Source organism: Gastrolobium bilobum, unplaced genomic scaffold (assembly GCF_033153095.1).
Source record: "Gastrolobium bilobum isolate Gb01-03AN ecotype WA unplaced genomic scaffold, APGP_CSIRO_Gbil_v1 utg17055, whole genome shotgun sequence".
NCBI lineage: Eukaryota > Viridiplantae > Streptophyta > Magnoliopsida > Fabales > Fabaceae > Gastrolobium > Gastrolobium bilobum.
Genome location: NW_026899394.1, coordinates 495,958 through 511,778, shown reverse-complemented (window position 1 = coordinate 511,778; position 15,821 = coordinate 495,958). Strand labels below are relative to the sequence as shown.

At 33.0% G+C, this 15,821-nt stretch overlaps 2 protein-coding genes across 2 annotated transcripts; both read right to left on the bottom strand.

Moving 5' to 3' along the window:
• Positions 1-809: 809 nt before the first annotated feature.
• On the bottom strand, positions 810-4,874 carry LOC133290183 (pentatricopeptide repeat-containing protein GUN1, chloroplastic). Its single transcript, XM_061488238.1, has 4 exons — positions 2,631-4,874; positions 1,727-1,943; positions 1,361-1,545; positions 810-1,253 (listed from the first exon to the last, which is right to left on the bottom strand). The coding sequence occupies exons 1-4, from the start codon at positions 4,646-4,648 to the stop codon at positions 995-997; spliced, it is 2,679 nt and encodes an 892-aa protein (XP_061344222.1). The 5' UTR covers positions 4,649-4,874; the 3' UTR covers positions 810-994.
• A 4,260-nt stretch (positions 4,875-9,134) lies between these two features.
• LOC133290204 (F-box protein CPR1-like) lies at positions 9,135-11,062 on the bottom strand. Its single transcript, XM_061488262.1, has 3 exons — positions 10,309-11,062; positions 9,818-10,206; positions 9,135-9,407 (listed from the first exon to the last, which is right to left on the bottom strand). The coding sequence occupies exons 1-2, from the start codon at positions 10,985-10,987 to the stop codon at positions 9,839-9,841; spliced, it is 1,047 nt and encodes a 348-aa protein (XP_061344246.1). The 5' UTR covers positions 10,988-11,062; the 3' UTR covers positions 9,135-9,407; positions 9,818-9,838.
• Between the last annotated feature and the right edge of the window lie 4,759 nt (positions 11,063-15,821).

The window sequence follows — 15,821 nt, the reverse complement described above, 5'->3', positions numbered from 1 at the left end:
GTTCTTCTAAAAGCATAAGTAGAAGCAACTAAAATTAAGGTAATCTGTAGTGGTTAATCAAGTCCAACTCCAGCTATAGACTGAATCACAAAGGAGGAAGGATGCTACCACAATTTTTATTTTATATTGTAATTGAGTTAACACTTGATGCCAATACCAATGTATATAAAGTCTTTACAATAGCAGCACAATAATTGTTAATTAGTACCAAATGGTAACCTTTTTTGCAATTAAAATTATAATTATAATAAGTTCATGAATTAAAGGTATAATAGTCACAAATTAATTTGCAGAAATAGTTGTGTGAAAGAAAGTAGTGCTAGTGTAAACAGATCTATTCATTGACAGAGGTTCAAACATGATCTCTTTGAAAAACAATTAATGTACTTTACCATTAGACTTATTGATAATTCATTTATATTATTGATAATTCATTGATATGAATAAAACAACAACTATTGACAAGTCTTAAATCTATTTTTTAATGTTATCCATTAGTTCATAAATTTTGAACAACTTATTCTCGATCGATCCACATGCTTGATGATAAATTCATTTTTTACTTTCAAGTTATATTAACCCAAAAAGTTCATGCATAATTAAACTGTAGAAGACTCCTTTATTATAATATTTGCATCGAATAACTTGTAACAAATGAAACATTATTTTACATAATTTCTAAACAATGTAACCTCAAATTTCAGCTTGTATTGATTTAATGTTAATTGTCATGAAAATTCAAAGGCGAAACTTTTAAATAGTGGAATAAAATAATGAGATAATCATTATATACACGAAACTTTATATATAAATTCATTCAATTGAGGAATTGAAAACTATGGTATCAATATACTTAAGTTTTAATTTACTCAAAATTTACTTCTTGCCCTATATCACATATTTTCTAGATCAACCCCGGATTAAAGTACAAAAGGGAAAGACAAGACATTGAATGTAAGGACATTTTATGAAAAAAGCAACATGGTACTTTTAACTACAAGGAAAGGGCTGGCAAATTATACACTCGACCAGCACGTTCAGAATTACTTATTTGATCATGCAAAACAAGCACATTCAATGTGCTGGATTCTTTCAACCAGGAAGCTACCACATATCCTGGTGACATAAATCTTCCCAAATTACACTCAGCAATCCGAAAGGGAGCACCCATGCCATCAAGGAGTGTCTCAACAGCCCTTCTTAAAGTGCCATTCCCAACTACCTTGCTATGCTTGCCCCATCCAGTTAAAATGCTGCAAAAAAAAAAAAAAAACAAAGAATTATCATTCATTCATACCTTAATCCTTACTAATCCAATCAAAGGACAACAATAATAATCTTTGGTGGGAAAGATGCATACTTTAATATCTTAGGCAGTTCATAGCCTTCAGAAACAACAGAGCGTATATTGAGCAACCATGCATGGACCATTGCACAAGCAGCACCACAAGACATCAGATGTAGATCCAAGCAAGAATCAGACCAGTCACCATTCCACACATTTCTGCGTCTCCCTTCAAGTACAACCAGCTGAGCCCCTCGTTTCTAATGTCAAATTCAATTTATTATAAAAACAGAAAATGTGAAAGTCAGATTAACACAAAAGAAAAGGTTCAACTCCTATAAAACTCATAATTCTAATCATCCACATACTCACTGATGAGGCATTTATACTACCTGAGTAGTAAGCAAATCACAAAACTAAAAGATGCAAATTCAACTTTACCTGACCAAAGTGCCACAGCATATCTGTAAGGGCATTATAGAAGGCAGAAGCTGTTGAAGAATCCATACGCTTGATTTCATCAAATAGAGATTGAGCCTGAAACCATGTGTTTTCCCTGAAACCCATAAGGAGTCCATGGGCTACGCCATACACCTGGTTATCAAATACGCGGAGCTCATCTAATATCTTGGAAGCATCTTCAAATGAATTGCAATGGCTGCATTCAACGGACCAAATTATACTATTTTCATTTGATTATATAATCTCATGAGAATATCAAAGTACATATTATAAAAAAGAAAGGAAAAACAAAAACACTAATAAGAGGTGTGGCAAAACAGCAAAAGAACATTGAATACATCACCCATGACTTGCTAACGGATTGAAATTGAAGGATAGGAAGTAACTGCAATATAGCATAAAATCCATGCGATTAAAAATGTAGCACTCGAGATATTTAGGGATAAAAAGGATGGGCAAAGTAATATTAAACACAACTAAAGATGGCTGGTCTTGTAATTAACAACTAGAGAAATGGAAGAAAAGCTTTAGTTAGTGAGAAAATTGGACCTATTCCCTGTCACAGCCATTAAATTCTCTTACATAACAAAGTAACCTCAATTAAAAACAAATCATAGATCTAATCATAGCCATCTAAAGTAACTAGAATAAAAAGAAGCTAAAAGAAATAAATAAAATATGAAATAACACTGCCATAGAACCTAGGAATGTGAAAAGAATCAAACTATTCAGGCTACATTACTTAGGGGCATAAACAGTGGGTTTCACCTTTCCAGATGAAGCTGATGAAAATCCATTTCCATTTATCTCTTCTGTCCTGAGCAATAATAAATGACTATATAGAAAAAAGTAAGAGAAACAGAAATCTTGGATAGGTATTTACCTGCAAGCATTCAAAATGGCTGAAAATGTGACAACATTTGGTTTAATTTCCATGTTGTGCATTTTTCGAAAGAGCCACAATATGCAGAATTTGTCTTGTCTGTCCCTCTTATCCTTCTTTATAAGACCTGCATTTTCGGCAGCAAGTTGCTCAAACATCATCAGGATTCGGTCGTCCTCCTTATCTGACACCTGATCTTGAAAAGTACCCTCAATAAGCATTGAAGATGAAGGTTCGATTTGATACTCATTGGCTCCTAAAGAAGTATTCACCCCACATTCCAAAGCCAAAGACTGGCCAAAAGCATCAATTATGGAGTTATAAGTGACAACATTGGGCCTAATTCCTTTCTCTGTCATCACATCAAGCAACATCATAGAAGACTCCACCAACCCATTTTTGCATAGAGCATCAATTAGTGCACTATAAAAGACAACATCAACCTCCAACCCTCGCTGCTTGAACTCTTTGTAAACATCCATTGAATTCCTATACATTCCACCTTTAGTGTACACATCAATCATTGTTGAGTAAGTTAACGTATTTGGATATATATTTTTTGCTTTCATCTCTTCAAATATACTCTCAACTTCGTCATACATGCCATGCTTCCCATACCCACCCAAAAGTGCATTATAAGTTACTACATCTTTTTTTATACCACAACTCTCCATCTCCTTGCATTTATTGAGAGCCTCCTCAAACCAACCAAGCTTTGCATAAACTGCAACCAGGGTATTATAAGACACCCGGTCAAAACCAACAGACAGACGCTTCATTTCATCGTATAAATCTAGGGCATCTTCTAAGCGGCCAGCCTTGGCATAACCATCCATCATAGTACTATAAGTCACAACATTGGGAAAAATTTTCTTAGCTGGCATCTCTGCCATAACCTTCCCAGCTAAATCCATCTGTCTACCTTTACACAGTGCATCCAAATATGTATTATAAGTATATACATCCTGTTGGATCCCTTTCCGTTCCATTTCTCTTAACAAGTTTTGAGCCAGTTCCCATAAACCCTTAGGGACACAAGCACAAAGAAGTGAATTGTAAGTAACCCTATCAGGCAAGATGCCGCTGGCAACCATTTCATCAAAAAACTTCACAACTGTGTCAAATTCCACTTGCCCTTTGGCCCCTGCATCAATCAATGCATTATAGGTAATCAAATTGGGTTCCAAGCCAAAGTTTCTCATGGACCTGAACAAACGTACGGCATCAGGAAAGCGCCCATTTCGGCCAAATGCACTAATCATGGAGGAATAGGAATAAACAGTGTTTCCATATCCTTCATACTTGGCCATTTCAAATAGCCTCAAGGCATGGTCAATCTTCCCCAACCTACCAAGAGTACTAATCATGGTGCTAGTCAACTTACCCTTAATAACCATCCCATTCACCCTCCAAATGGCAAAATCATAGCACTTAGTGGCTTGCAAGAAATGACCAGTATTCCCAAATTCCTTAAGCAAATAAACATAATCCTCACCTCCACAAAGCCTATGTTCATAACTAAGCAACACATTATCAACAGCATCAGCATTATTACCAGCTTTGAGGAGGCATTGCAATGCCTCATCAGCAGCCTTTGAGTGAGGGTGATTGTTGGGGCTGTTCCTAGGCCGTCCGGAGTGCATCTTTGCCGCGAACCGGGTGGAGCGCCGGCCGGAAAAATCGGAGCCAAGCCGCGAATTCCGGGCACCACCGAGCAAGGAACTCAGGGAGGAGGAAAAGGCCGAAGGAGCCACGCCACTAGCGGCGGCGGCGGCGGCAGATGCAGCAGCAGTGGGTGCACCTGCACCAGCACCTACACCTACACCTACACATGTTCCTGTTGCAGCAGCAGGTAAAGGTGAAGACTTGGAGGAATAATACCTGTTGGAAGACCAACGGTTGTTGTTGTTTTGGCGTTGTTGATGGTTCCTGATGTGGTGGCGGTGGTTGTTGTTGTTGTTGTTGGGCCTTACAGGGTTTGAGGAGCAATGGGGTGTTGGTGTTGGGGTGGAAGCCATTGTAGAAAGCAAAAGGGTATTTGAATTCAATTGAAAGGAGAGGGCTTTTGGCTTGATTTGATTGCACAGGATCAGGATCAGGATCACGATTGTGTTAGTGTATCAAAAGAGTGAAACTGTGGGTGAGTCATACAGGTGAGGGACTATGAGTGTGTTCGAAGCTGCATTCAGCTCTTGGAACTTTTTCAGACATCTTTGGTTTCTCTGCTCTGTGGTTTAACCACACTATCTACCTACTCTGCTATCTCCGCTTTAATTGGATAAGAGGATTTGACCTAATGTAACCTCAACATGTATTTAACCTTTTTGTTTTTTGCAATTTTTTTAAGGGATAAAATAATCTCACGTTATTCACTATAGTGGTGTGGGGGGTGTGTGTAGTGTAGTGACGTGTGTTCAATTTCCATGTAATGTAAAAAAAAAAAAAAAAATTAATCTCACGTTACATGAGAGAGTATATTTAATGTTCTAAGATAAACTTAATGTGGGTCCTACTAAAAAATAAAAAATCATGTTATCAAAAAAATAAAAAATAAAAATGAGATCCACCTTAATTTTGTGTCACCCACATAAGAGAAGCTATCCCCTTTAACATGAGATTAGTTTATGCCTTTTTTTAATCTAGTGTATTTGTTTTATATATATATAAATATTTCTACCGCTACCTTAAATAAGGTTATTTATAGCTATTTCATAAATTACATCATTTTGATTAATAAAAAATATTTCAGTAAAATATATATGATAAATAAATAAATAAAATTATAGAAATACCCTTCATTAATTCACCCATCATTGATTATTCGATTAGTTGGTTTCAAAATGCTCTCAAATTTATTAATTCACCCATCATTGATTATTCGATTAGTTGGTTTCAAAATACTCTCAAATTTATTACGGCAACGCGTTTTTCAGGATCATTTTCTCTGTTCATTTCCAATGTTATAATTTAAGACTTTTAATTAAGAGAAGGAAAAAATGTTTATCCTTTTAAATAACACAACTTATATCTTTTCACTCTCACAAAGAGGTGAGACCCACACTTTTATTTTTATTTTTTGTCAACTCTCTCTCTTCCTTTATTTATTTATCTCTTTCTCTCTCTTAAAATGACACAACTTTACATCTTTTAAAATGACACACATTTTTTTTCTTCAGAGAAACTAAGTTCCTTATATCTAACTAAAACTTTTCACTTAGTAAGATAGGTGATTTACTTGTATACCTATGATTAATACTAGGGTTCTGCCTTAAGTTTTTCTTTTTAAAAAAAAAATAATTTAATATTGGGGATGCTGCCTTCATTAAGTGTTTATAAATTATAATGAAACTTTTGATTGCCATTTTTCATCTTTAATGAACTCAGCTTCACCTCAATCGTTTCGTCAAACCCTATATGATAATAATCTTTCATTTAGAAAGAAAACAGAAACCTAATAAGATAAGAAAGCGAAAGAATCCACTGTCAATTTGAATGAACAAAAAAAGAACCTTTCATCAGAAGATATAAATTGCTAAGATTCAAAGGAATTATTCCTAACTACGCGAATGATTTAGTATCCAAAAAAGAAACGGCTAAGGGAATGATTTTAGGTTGATGTATGAAACCAATTTGGTAATGTACCTAAATGGATTAACTTCATGTGCAGGAGGAAAATATATATAATGCCCCACTATATGCTTCACTAATTAGAATTGTAGTTGGTGAATTAAATGCTATGATTATGGCACAGAAGTGTTTTTAAAATCCAATGACTTTTGATTAGTAAGGAAATGAATTTCTATTAATACATGAAACCAATATTGTGGTATTGTATCCAAGTTATTAATGTGCTTCTATCTAAAGTGCATATATCCAACCTTATTTAAGAAGATAAACTTTTATTTCTTTCGTAATATGAAACCTAAACAGCTAAAAAGATGGACAGGGTGGGGGGTTTATGTTTAATTTTTTTTATAATTAGTTTTAAAAACATTGATGGCCTAGAGTTGACAAAACAGGCCGATCCATGCCTATCTGCCCTCAACTTGCAAAAAATGGAACGAGGCAGGTTGCTCACCATTGGTAAAGGATTAAAAATATTAATCTATCCCATTTTGAAGTAGGTTAGCGGATCAAATCACCTAAAAAATAAAATTATTAAAAAATAAATAAATATATTAAAGCGAATATCTTATTTCTAGTCTCTAACATCTAACAATACTTCTCATATTTACAACAACAAAAAAAGAGCATCAAGCAATAAGTCAAAAAAAAATTATTTAAGCCAAAGATTTCATTTAACATAATTATACAAATCATATCTTAATATCAATTAATAATTTCAGTGTTATTATATAATGGCATCAAACATGTGAATATGTGCGAATGAACACATCACTGCATCCCGTAACTAAAATTTCACAAGCATTAATTTGATTTATTATTTAAATCCAAAAATAAGCTTAACTTTCTTTTATTTTTCGTATTAATCTCTTTTTCTGTCAAATCAAAAGTGAATAAAAAATAACTTTTCCAATAAAATAATATCATTACCTATATTATTAGAACTGACTCGATCATTGACCCGGTAGGAATACTAGATCACCGGGTCACTGGTTCAACCGGTAGATCACCAGTTGAATCGCATAACCGAGGTTAATATATAAAAAAATTATTTTATATATAAAAATCTATAAAATATTCAAATACATGTAAAAAAAATTGTTATGCTGGACTACAAGCATATATAGTTTTGGGGGGATTAAAAAAAATCACATATGGTAACCACGTACAATATATTGTAAAAGAAATAAATAAAGAAAAAAAATTCAAGTATCAGGTAACCACGTATAATTTCCTCCACCAAATATCCTCAATTAACCATGTTTAATAATTATAAAGTACCAAATGATGGTAGCTCAGTTGGCGCTAGAGAACTAAGCAGATGAGGATGAGAGCATGTGTTCAATCCTCCCTAACGTCTTTAGGATGGATTTAAAACAATAATCTCAGGACCCGCCCCGAATCGGACTAGTCGCGAAGCGATTAACCGATTGAAATATATTCAAAAATAATAATAATTATAAAGCATTTACCAATAACTCTTTCCATAAAAATAGATTTGCAATGAATCAATATATCACCTTCTCTAAATCTACTGTTCCGTTCTGCAAATTGCTTCAATCTTGGAAGCTAAAATTTGAGATCACTATAAGATGATATACTACTAGCAAACAAAATTATAAAAGTTTTTGAAAGCAGTTCCACACTTTCTTCTTACAAGATGAGACAACTTTTGTTTTTGCTTTTTTTTTATAAAAATGCATAACTCGCTGATTTTCAAGACCCAACCGATTTTGATAAAACCCGGCCCTTCAAACCAATTTTCACCGGATCCAATACGTGGTTGGTCAGATACTTGACTCGAATAGTACAATAACCAATTCGTTAAGTTCTGAATCAACCAACCGGTTCGAGCCGAGTCTTATAACAGTGTTTGTGTCATTCCAAACTAATAAAAAGTCACATCTTATTCAATATTTAAAATATGTGAAAATAGTCAAAATACTATCATACCACAAATAATCATGATCACATTTAATGAATGATTGAAGGTGAAGATTAAACGACAAAGGAAATGACATCGCTCTCTAATGTTAAACATAATTATCTACCATTATTACAGTTTTGGTCAGGATCAGGAATCTTGAAAGATGATGAAACATACGGCAACGACAATGAATTGAAAGCATTGCTTGTAAACGACACGTCATTGAACCAAAGTAAAAACAACTGGAATTGATTCTTTCGACCATAACCACCAACTGATACACTATAATACATTACAACCCTGATGCAAAGTAGGTTAAATCCAAAGTGCAGAGTAGAAAATAAATGTAACAATCACAGCCCCCCGAACCCAAAATTGAACTTCCATTCAAATTTTTCTCATATCAAGAAGTCCAAGATTAAAAACAAGTTTACTAACTGTGAAAGACTATAGCTATAGATTATTGATCTATCTGATTACCTTATAATCATAGATTATGAAGCTAATATAATCAAGACAGAGAAAGAGAAAATATGGATAGAAATTTAAGCACGTTGCTGAAGCTGTAATATATTCATCCATTGCACCATCCTTGCCATAGGCAACCAAAGTATCTTCAGGGATATCATGAAACTATGACACCCATTGTGAAATTAGATCATTATGATGAACAGGTTAAACCACCAGCATGCAAGTTCAATTCATATCAAAACTTGATTAGCTTCAACTGTTTCACCCCATCCCATCTATTAATTCCCATATGATTTAAGATCAACAATATCTCCACAACTTCAAGTAATACAAGCAACAATAGATTGACTTATAAAAATCACGGATTATTTTTGCAGAAAGAGACCCCTAAACATAGTAAAATAAGTACGACTTGTACCAGAAAACCATGTAACAGAGGACATAAACAAACTCCAAATATAATAATAAAATTACGCGGAAAAATGATAATGATGTTGAATAGCACATACTAATTCCAACTAGGATTTGTTATATCCTACTTTGTGATATAATTAAAAACTTAAGTCTACATACACTCCAACCATACTAAAATTACCATTAAAGAGACACTAGTTTTGCATTGACACAATTATTTAAAACCAAATAAATGACATTCTCTTCCTTATGCTATGCTTTCTGCTAGCAGTATCATCATCATCTGAATGAAAGCTACCATATCAACGTAACCATATTAAATATTCTGCATACTTCAAGGCCTGCAGGAAACATGAGGTTATTGTAAATGTCACCATTTTATTGTAAATGTTACTGTGATATTGTAAAAATGTAACTAGTAATCCCAGTTGTTTTACACCAAACATTAGTTGTTTTTCTATTAAATTTTTTCACTGAAAATGCCTTTGATTATTTTGAGTAAGCAAGACATAAAATATTTTTCCCAACCGGGGATTTCAATCCACCACCAACCTCATCGTTCCCTGCAATTTCATGTATCATTTTTTTTTATAAAAAATGAAATATTATTAGCTAGGGAAGGGAGAGTACAAGATAGGTTAAGATATCAATATTTTCATGTATCACGCATTATGCAAGCAAATTTTCATTTTTCACAAATGCAAGTTTAATAAGAATAAAATGGCCAAAAGGGTTGGAGAGCATCGCATACCCTAATTCTTCTTGTTTGTTACTATTGGTCATCTTTATTTGCTTCCCCAATATCACTAGGAAGTGATAGCAGACTCTCTCTGTACATAATGGAGAATGGATTCGATAATGACATAGATTCCACGAAGCCTCGATTATATTTTCGATAATTAAGCAGCTTTCCTTCACCGTTAAGTTTCATTAATACTCCCCTGTCATCTGATCCAACAACAATTTCACCACCTTCAGTGAAGCATATCGGGGAAAGGTAGATGTCAGGCGCCATGAGAAAAGTAATCGAAACAGCGGACTTAGTCCAAGATGACTGCACTTTATATTCTTTCATCGTCCATATCTCAATCATTGCTTCACTCGTACCCCTTGACCAACAATAACACAGACTGAGACATCCTCAGTTTACCGCCATACGATATGCTCCAATACGCAATTCAGGATCATCTGGCAGAGGAATCTCTGACAAACTCCTTTCTATCGAATCAAATTATATAATGCTGGCAGTTTTGTCAACCACATCCACACCATCAGGGACATCCAACCAATGAAGAGCCCCATTCAAGAATAAGCCAACTTTGCCAACTTTGTATGCATACCAGCCCCAATCATCACCATCCTTCGAAAATGGATAATTACCCTCAATTTTGTTCCATGAATTGGTTTTCAAGGAGAAAAACTCTATGCGATGTGGCAAGATAGTAATTACCAAGTAGTCATCAGTTGCTACGTCATACCCTAAACCACAATAAGAACTGGACCATGAGTAGGGACGAGAGAATGGTATTGTTTTATGGGAACCGGTTGATGGATTCCATAGAATTAAATCAAAATTACTATTACGACCAAACTTTAAAAGTATAAACCCTCGACAGGAACCCAACATTCTTAAAGAACTATTGCGGTAGAATGGAATGGGAGTAGCGAGGTGTACTAGAGCAGAATCATCGTCAAAGAATGCTTCTATATCTATGGATGCACGAAAAGATTTATCAACCAGAAGTCGGTGGGTGGGTGCAGCAGCTAGGTCAAAATGAGATTTTGCAAATTGGGGATCGGAAATGAGAGAGAACCATGACTTACACACACATTTGAAACGCACAAGAGATTTCACCGGTAACCTCAACAGAATTTCTGCTATCAACTCCTCTGGTAGTGTGCGAGTGACAGTGAGATTCATCTTCTTCTTTATTCTTCTTCTTCCTATTCATCCTCACGCAGTCTCTTGTTCACCCTTCGATTTTGGTTTTTTATGTAAAGAGAAGAGAGACTGCAAACCAAACGTCTTATATAGGCGACCTCGCTCGATCCACCCTCTGTCATTAAATAAAGAATATGTTTAAGGGGATAGGATATTGTGACACCCAAATTATGTTACACCCATGTGACACCCAGTCAATCTCACCGTTAGATCGCTTATGTTGATCAAACGGTTATATTTATTTCCATCTTTGTATGGTCATGATTTCCCAAATTTAATATTTTATATTTATTTCTACCTTTGTATGGTTATGATTTCTCATATTTAATGCTTTCACTTTAAATTTGGAAAATCATGACCATACAAAGATGGAAATAAATATAACCATTGGATCAACATAAGCGATCTAACGGTGAGATTGACTGGGTGTCACATGGGTGTAACATAACTTGGGTGTCATAATATCCTATCCCTATGTTTAAGTCTTAAAAAATATTTTTTGAGAAAAAAATTCTGGACTATAAAGTTTTATGTTGGTTTATTCTATATTGTTTATTTAATTAAAAAATTAATATAAAATTATTATTTAAATAATTTTAAATAAAAATAACTGTATTTTAGTTTGTTTTTTAAAGTTATTGATAGGCCTAAAAGACGTTACAGTTGATATACTTAAAAGATCGAGGCCTAATATGATAGGATAGAATTTTTATTTTTATTTTTATAAATAGATCAGATGAGATTTTTAATTTAATTTATTTATTTCGGAAACATTTATAATTTAATTTATATAAACTAATAAGTTAACCCAAACTCAAAATATTCTACCTTATACAACTTATTTAGATTAATTTTTTTTTTTTTGATAATATTTAGATTAAAACTTAGTCTAAGTTAATCTTTTCTTTTTTTTTGGTGAGGAAGTTAACCTATTTATACCCATACAGGGAGGAGAAAAGAGGAAATAAAAAAGCCAATAGTGTTTATTGGAGAAAAAAAAAGTCAATAGTGTTTTCACTCTAAAATCCTATTTACAATAGGGGTAGAATAATTTTACACTAGTATAAAAAAAAAAAAAATTTACATTAAATTTTAATTATTAATTTATGTGCATCTAATCAAGATCCTAAGAAACTCAATACTCAAGCTGCACAACTCAAAGCACAAGAATGAAACATAATCCAACAACATTTTCGAGAAAACCTTCTATGTTTATGTCTCTCTTATCCCCAATTGTTGTTTGAAGAAGGATTTGGATTTGGCTTAATTACACTATTTTTTAGCATGTAACTTTTTTGATTAAATTGTGTAATTGGAACTAAAATTTAATATGTATAAATTATAATGTCTAATTTCTTGGGGAAGACAATCAATTTTTGGGTCTTTTGTAATGCAATTTTCTATCAGTTTTGCAATTGGTCATGGTAGTTAAAATTCGATTTACCATTATGTTTTATGATTTTTTTTTCATCAAAATGTTTTTACCAATATTTTAAGTGTTTTTATGATTGTGTATGATTTTTTTTATGTTACGATTTTTTATTCCCTTTTATTTTTACTTAAAATTTCGTTTTTAACTACCTTGATTGTTGCTAATTTCTTGTTTCTTGTTTTATTTGAAGTGTTTGTTGTGTTTTTTTTTTCCAGTTAAATTTCTCACATTCAGTCTAAATGTTTAGCTTGTTGTCGTTGATTGATTTTTTTGTTTTTGTTTTTGTGGTTGAGATAAAAGAAAGAGCAGAGAAACTTGGGAACTGGAGGATGAAAGTCAAAACGCATGACGAGAAGAAGATAGAGAAGAAAGTTGTAGCGTCGACAAAGTTCCATGAGGATTGATGAAACTGATCTCGAGAAGAAAATAATGGAATCCATTGTTGCTACAACACAATTTTGAGCCCCTTGCAGTTCCAAATTTGTATAGGGTTGAAGTCTTTTTTATCTGGTTAGTGGAATCTAGTCTTTTGTTCAAAGCAGCCTCATAAAAATAGTTCTTTCATTCAGAGCATCACATTTATGCTTAGCCCTGCTGGTCTATACAAGTTGCATGATAATAATGTATGAAAATAAGTCTTATGCTGATTAGTCTTGGGAATTTTGAAAGAAGTACTAACTTCCAAAAAAAATAAAACTTACTTGATTGTGTGTAAGTGCAAAACATGCTGCTTTCTTTGAAGTGACTTTGGTAGAAAGATTTCAAGCCAGTGGTGATTGGATTTGATCCAGATACACCCTTCTGATTAGAAACATTTCGAACCAGTCCTTTGTTTAGCTTGTGTAATTTCAGACATTCCTTTATTCAAATAGTTTGGTTGGTTAATGATTTTTATACGTAACATGTATTATCAGTTAACTTGCAAAGCCCAGGTAACCAAAAATGTTTAGTATACTTTTGAAATTAAAATTTAAATACTCTTAAATTAACTAAAAAGAGAAAGGAACAAGTGCTTAGTTTTGGGCCTTGCCCTCCTTGTAACCAAGAAAAATAAAAGAGAAACATTCTGTGACTCTGAAATGCAGATTATTGAGTATTATGTTGTGTGTCAGTTGACTTTCTCCATATTACTCCTCCTCACAGGTAGCTATTATGCTAATTAGTAAAGGATGTGATAAACTCCACCCACTTGCATCGTTGGTTAACAGGATTGGTGATTTGTTGAGTAGGCAATGGTTTACCAGGATAAGTCACATCTATAGAGAGGATAACATGGTAGCTGATAAGATAGCTAAACATTTGAAAAGAAACGACTTGGTTCGGTTTAGAATTGATCGAGGTCGACTCTATTTTGAAAAGAAAAAAAATTAAAAATTTAAAAAATAAAGTTATAAAAATCAATTTGATTCGGTTTGAAAACAGTTCGGTTCGGTTCGGTTCGAAAACGGTTCGGTTCAAAATGGTTCAGTTCTTAAACTGATTTTAAAAACTTGTTCGGTTCATGAATTGGTTCTTTAAAAACTGGTTTGGTTTATGAACCGGTTTTTAAAAACTGGTTATTCGAAGAGCAATTTGGTTCGATTTATGGTCAGATTCAGTTTTTTGGTTATTTTTCACACCCTTACATTTTTGCATTTGTTTAGGTACTATAAATATTTTATTGAAGTAATATAGTCATACATAACTCCAAATCAAGCTCAATAATCTGCGTTTTGCATTTGTTCTGAAACAGCAGAACAAGAAAACCAAAAATATGAAAGCTCGAAAGTCAAAATCAATCAAGCTTCTAAATTAAAACACGGAAAACCATGCATCAGATTCCAAATCCACAGTCATGCAATCACACTTTGCATATTAAGTAAGTCATCAATGGTACAAATTCAGGAATTCAAGTCCAAAAGACAACCTCAACTCAACTCATGTCCTCAAGCATAAGGTTTAAGGTTCTGGACAAACTCAGATATCAAAATCAGCATAGAATACAATTGGGTTATATACATGCTATTATTATGTCAATTTAAATTATAATTAAGAATCCTCATAACATAAGCATACCTCTCAATTATATTGAACTCATATTTTTCAAATTCATTTGCATTGAAATGACATATGTCACATTTTCTTAATTTATTGTTCTACAAATTACTTCAGTATTGGAAGCTGAAATTTGATGTCATTGTAGAAGAATATACTAGCAAATAAATTACAAAAAAAAATTAAAATGAGTTCTACATTTTTTTCTGATAAGATGAAATAATTTTGGTTTTTTGATTTTTTTTATAAAAGTCCATGACACGACCAGGTCACCATTTTTTACTAGATTTGGCCAGTTTTGTTCGGATTTAGCGAGTTTTGACCGAGTCCAATACATAATCAGTTTAATGCTTGACAACCAATCCGATAACTGGTTCGCCAAATTCCGAGTCCACCGAAAGTGTTGGTCCGGGTTACACATTAGTGTCGTAGATTCCTAGTCATATAATCACAACAAAATAGCCTGAGCATCCAAAAAGTCTTATATAAAGTCAATACCGATAACCTTCACCGATATTTCAAAAAATTTGATGTGTCGTGTCCGACACTTCCCGACACGCTAATACTTGTTGTAAGGACTCAAAAAATATTCAAAAGTTACGTTACATTGCATTTTGAGTTCAAACTATTAGATTCGTTAGATTATGATTACGATTTTATTGAGTTTAATATAAACATTTGAAATATATTATGTTTCTTTGCAAAATTAATGGGTATTATAAGTTTATCTTTATTTTTTTATTAAATTATTGAATACTAAATATAATATACACTATATAAATTAAAAATATTATATAATACCAAAGCGTGCCTAATGTTTAACATTTTTTAGAATTAACATATCAAAATGTTGTGTCGTGTAATATCTCGTGTCTCGTGTATAAGTTATCCCCTCCCTTTCTCACCATGAGTCTCAAGTCTCGACCAATCTTATTAAATTCAACTCTGTCATTGAACCCATTGAGATATTGGTTCACAATAGTGACACTGGTTGAACTGCATGATCCAATAAATATATATAAATTTATAATTTATATTAAAAATATTATAAATATATTCGGGCACATGTAAAAAATAATATCAATTCCAAATATTCTAATATGAAAAAATAAAAATAAAACACACCATTATACAACAAAAGATCAAACAAAAATGTTGCAATCTTAACCATAGCAATTTGCAAACACTATAGGAGGTGTTTGGTACAGGTCTTCCAAATAGACACCCTTGCAAGTTGAAGTGGTATTTTGAAGAGACCTTATTTGGTACAAAAGTATAACAATTTTCATAAGCAAAATGCTTTGCCCAGGTGTAACACCCCGTATATATCCAGTAGTGTTATCATTA

Excerpts from the sequence above, each read along its gene's own strand:
- LOC133290183 (XM_061488238.1), bottom strand. The coding sequence starts at position 4,648 with ATGGCTTCCACCCCAACACCAACACCCCATTGCTCCTCAAACCCTGTA. Across the intron at positions 1,944-2,630 it reads GCCATTTTGAATGCTTGCAG|CCATTGCAATTCATTTGAAG; the intron begins GTAAATACCTAT and ends CGTTGAATGCAG. Across the intron at positions 1,254-1,360 it reads GAACTGCCTAAGATATTAAA|CATTTTAACTGGATGGGGCA; the intron begins GTATGCATCTTT and ends TTTTTTTTGCAG.
- LOC133290204 (XM_061488262.1), bottom strand. The coding sequence starts at position 10,987 with ATGAATCTCACTGTCACTCGCACACTACCAGAGGAGTTGATAGCAGAA. Across the intron at positions 10,207-10,308 it reads TGTGGTTGACAAAACTGCCA|GATGTCTCAGTCTGTGTTAT; the intron begins GCATTATATAAT and ends CGGTAAACTGAG.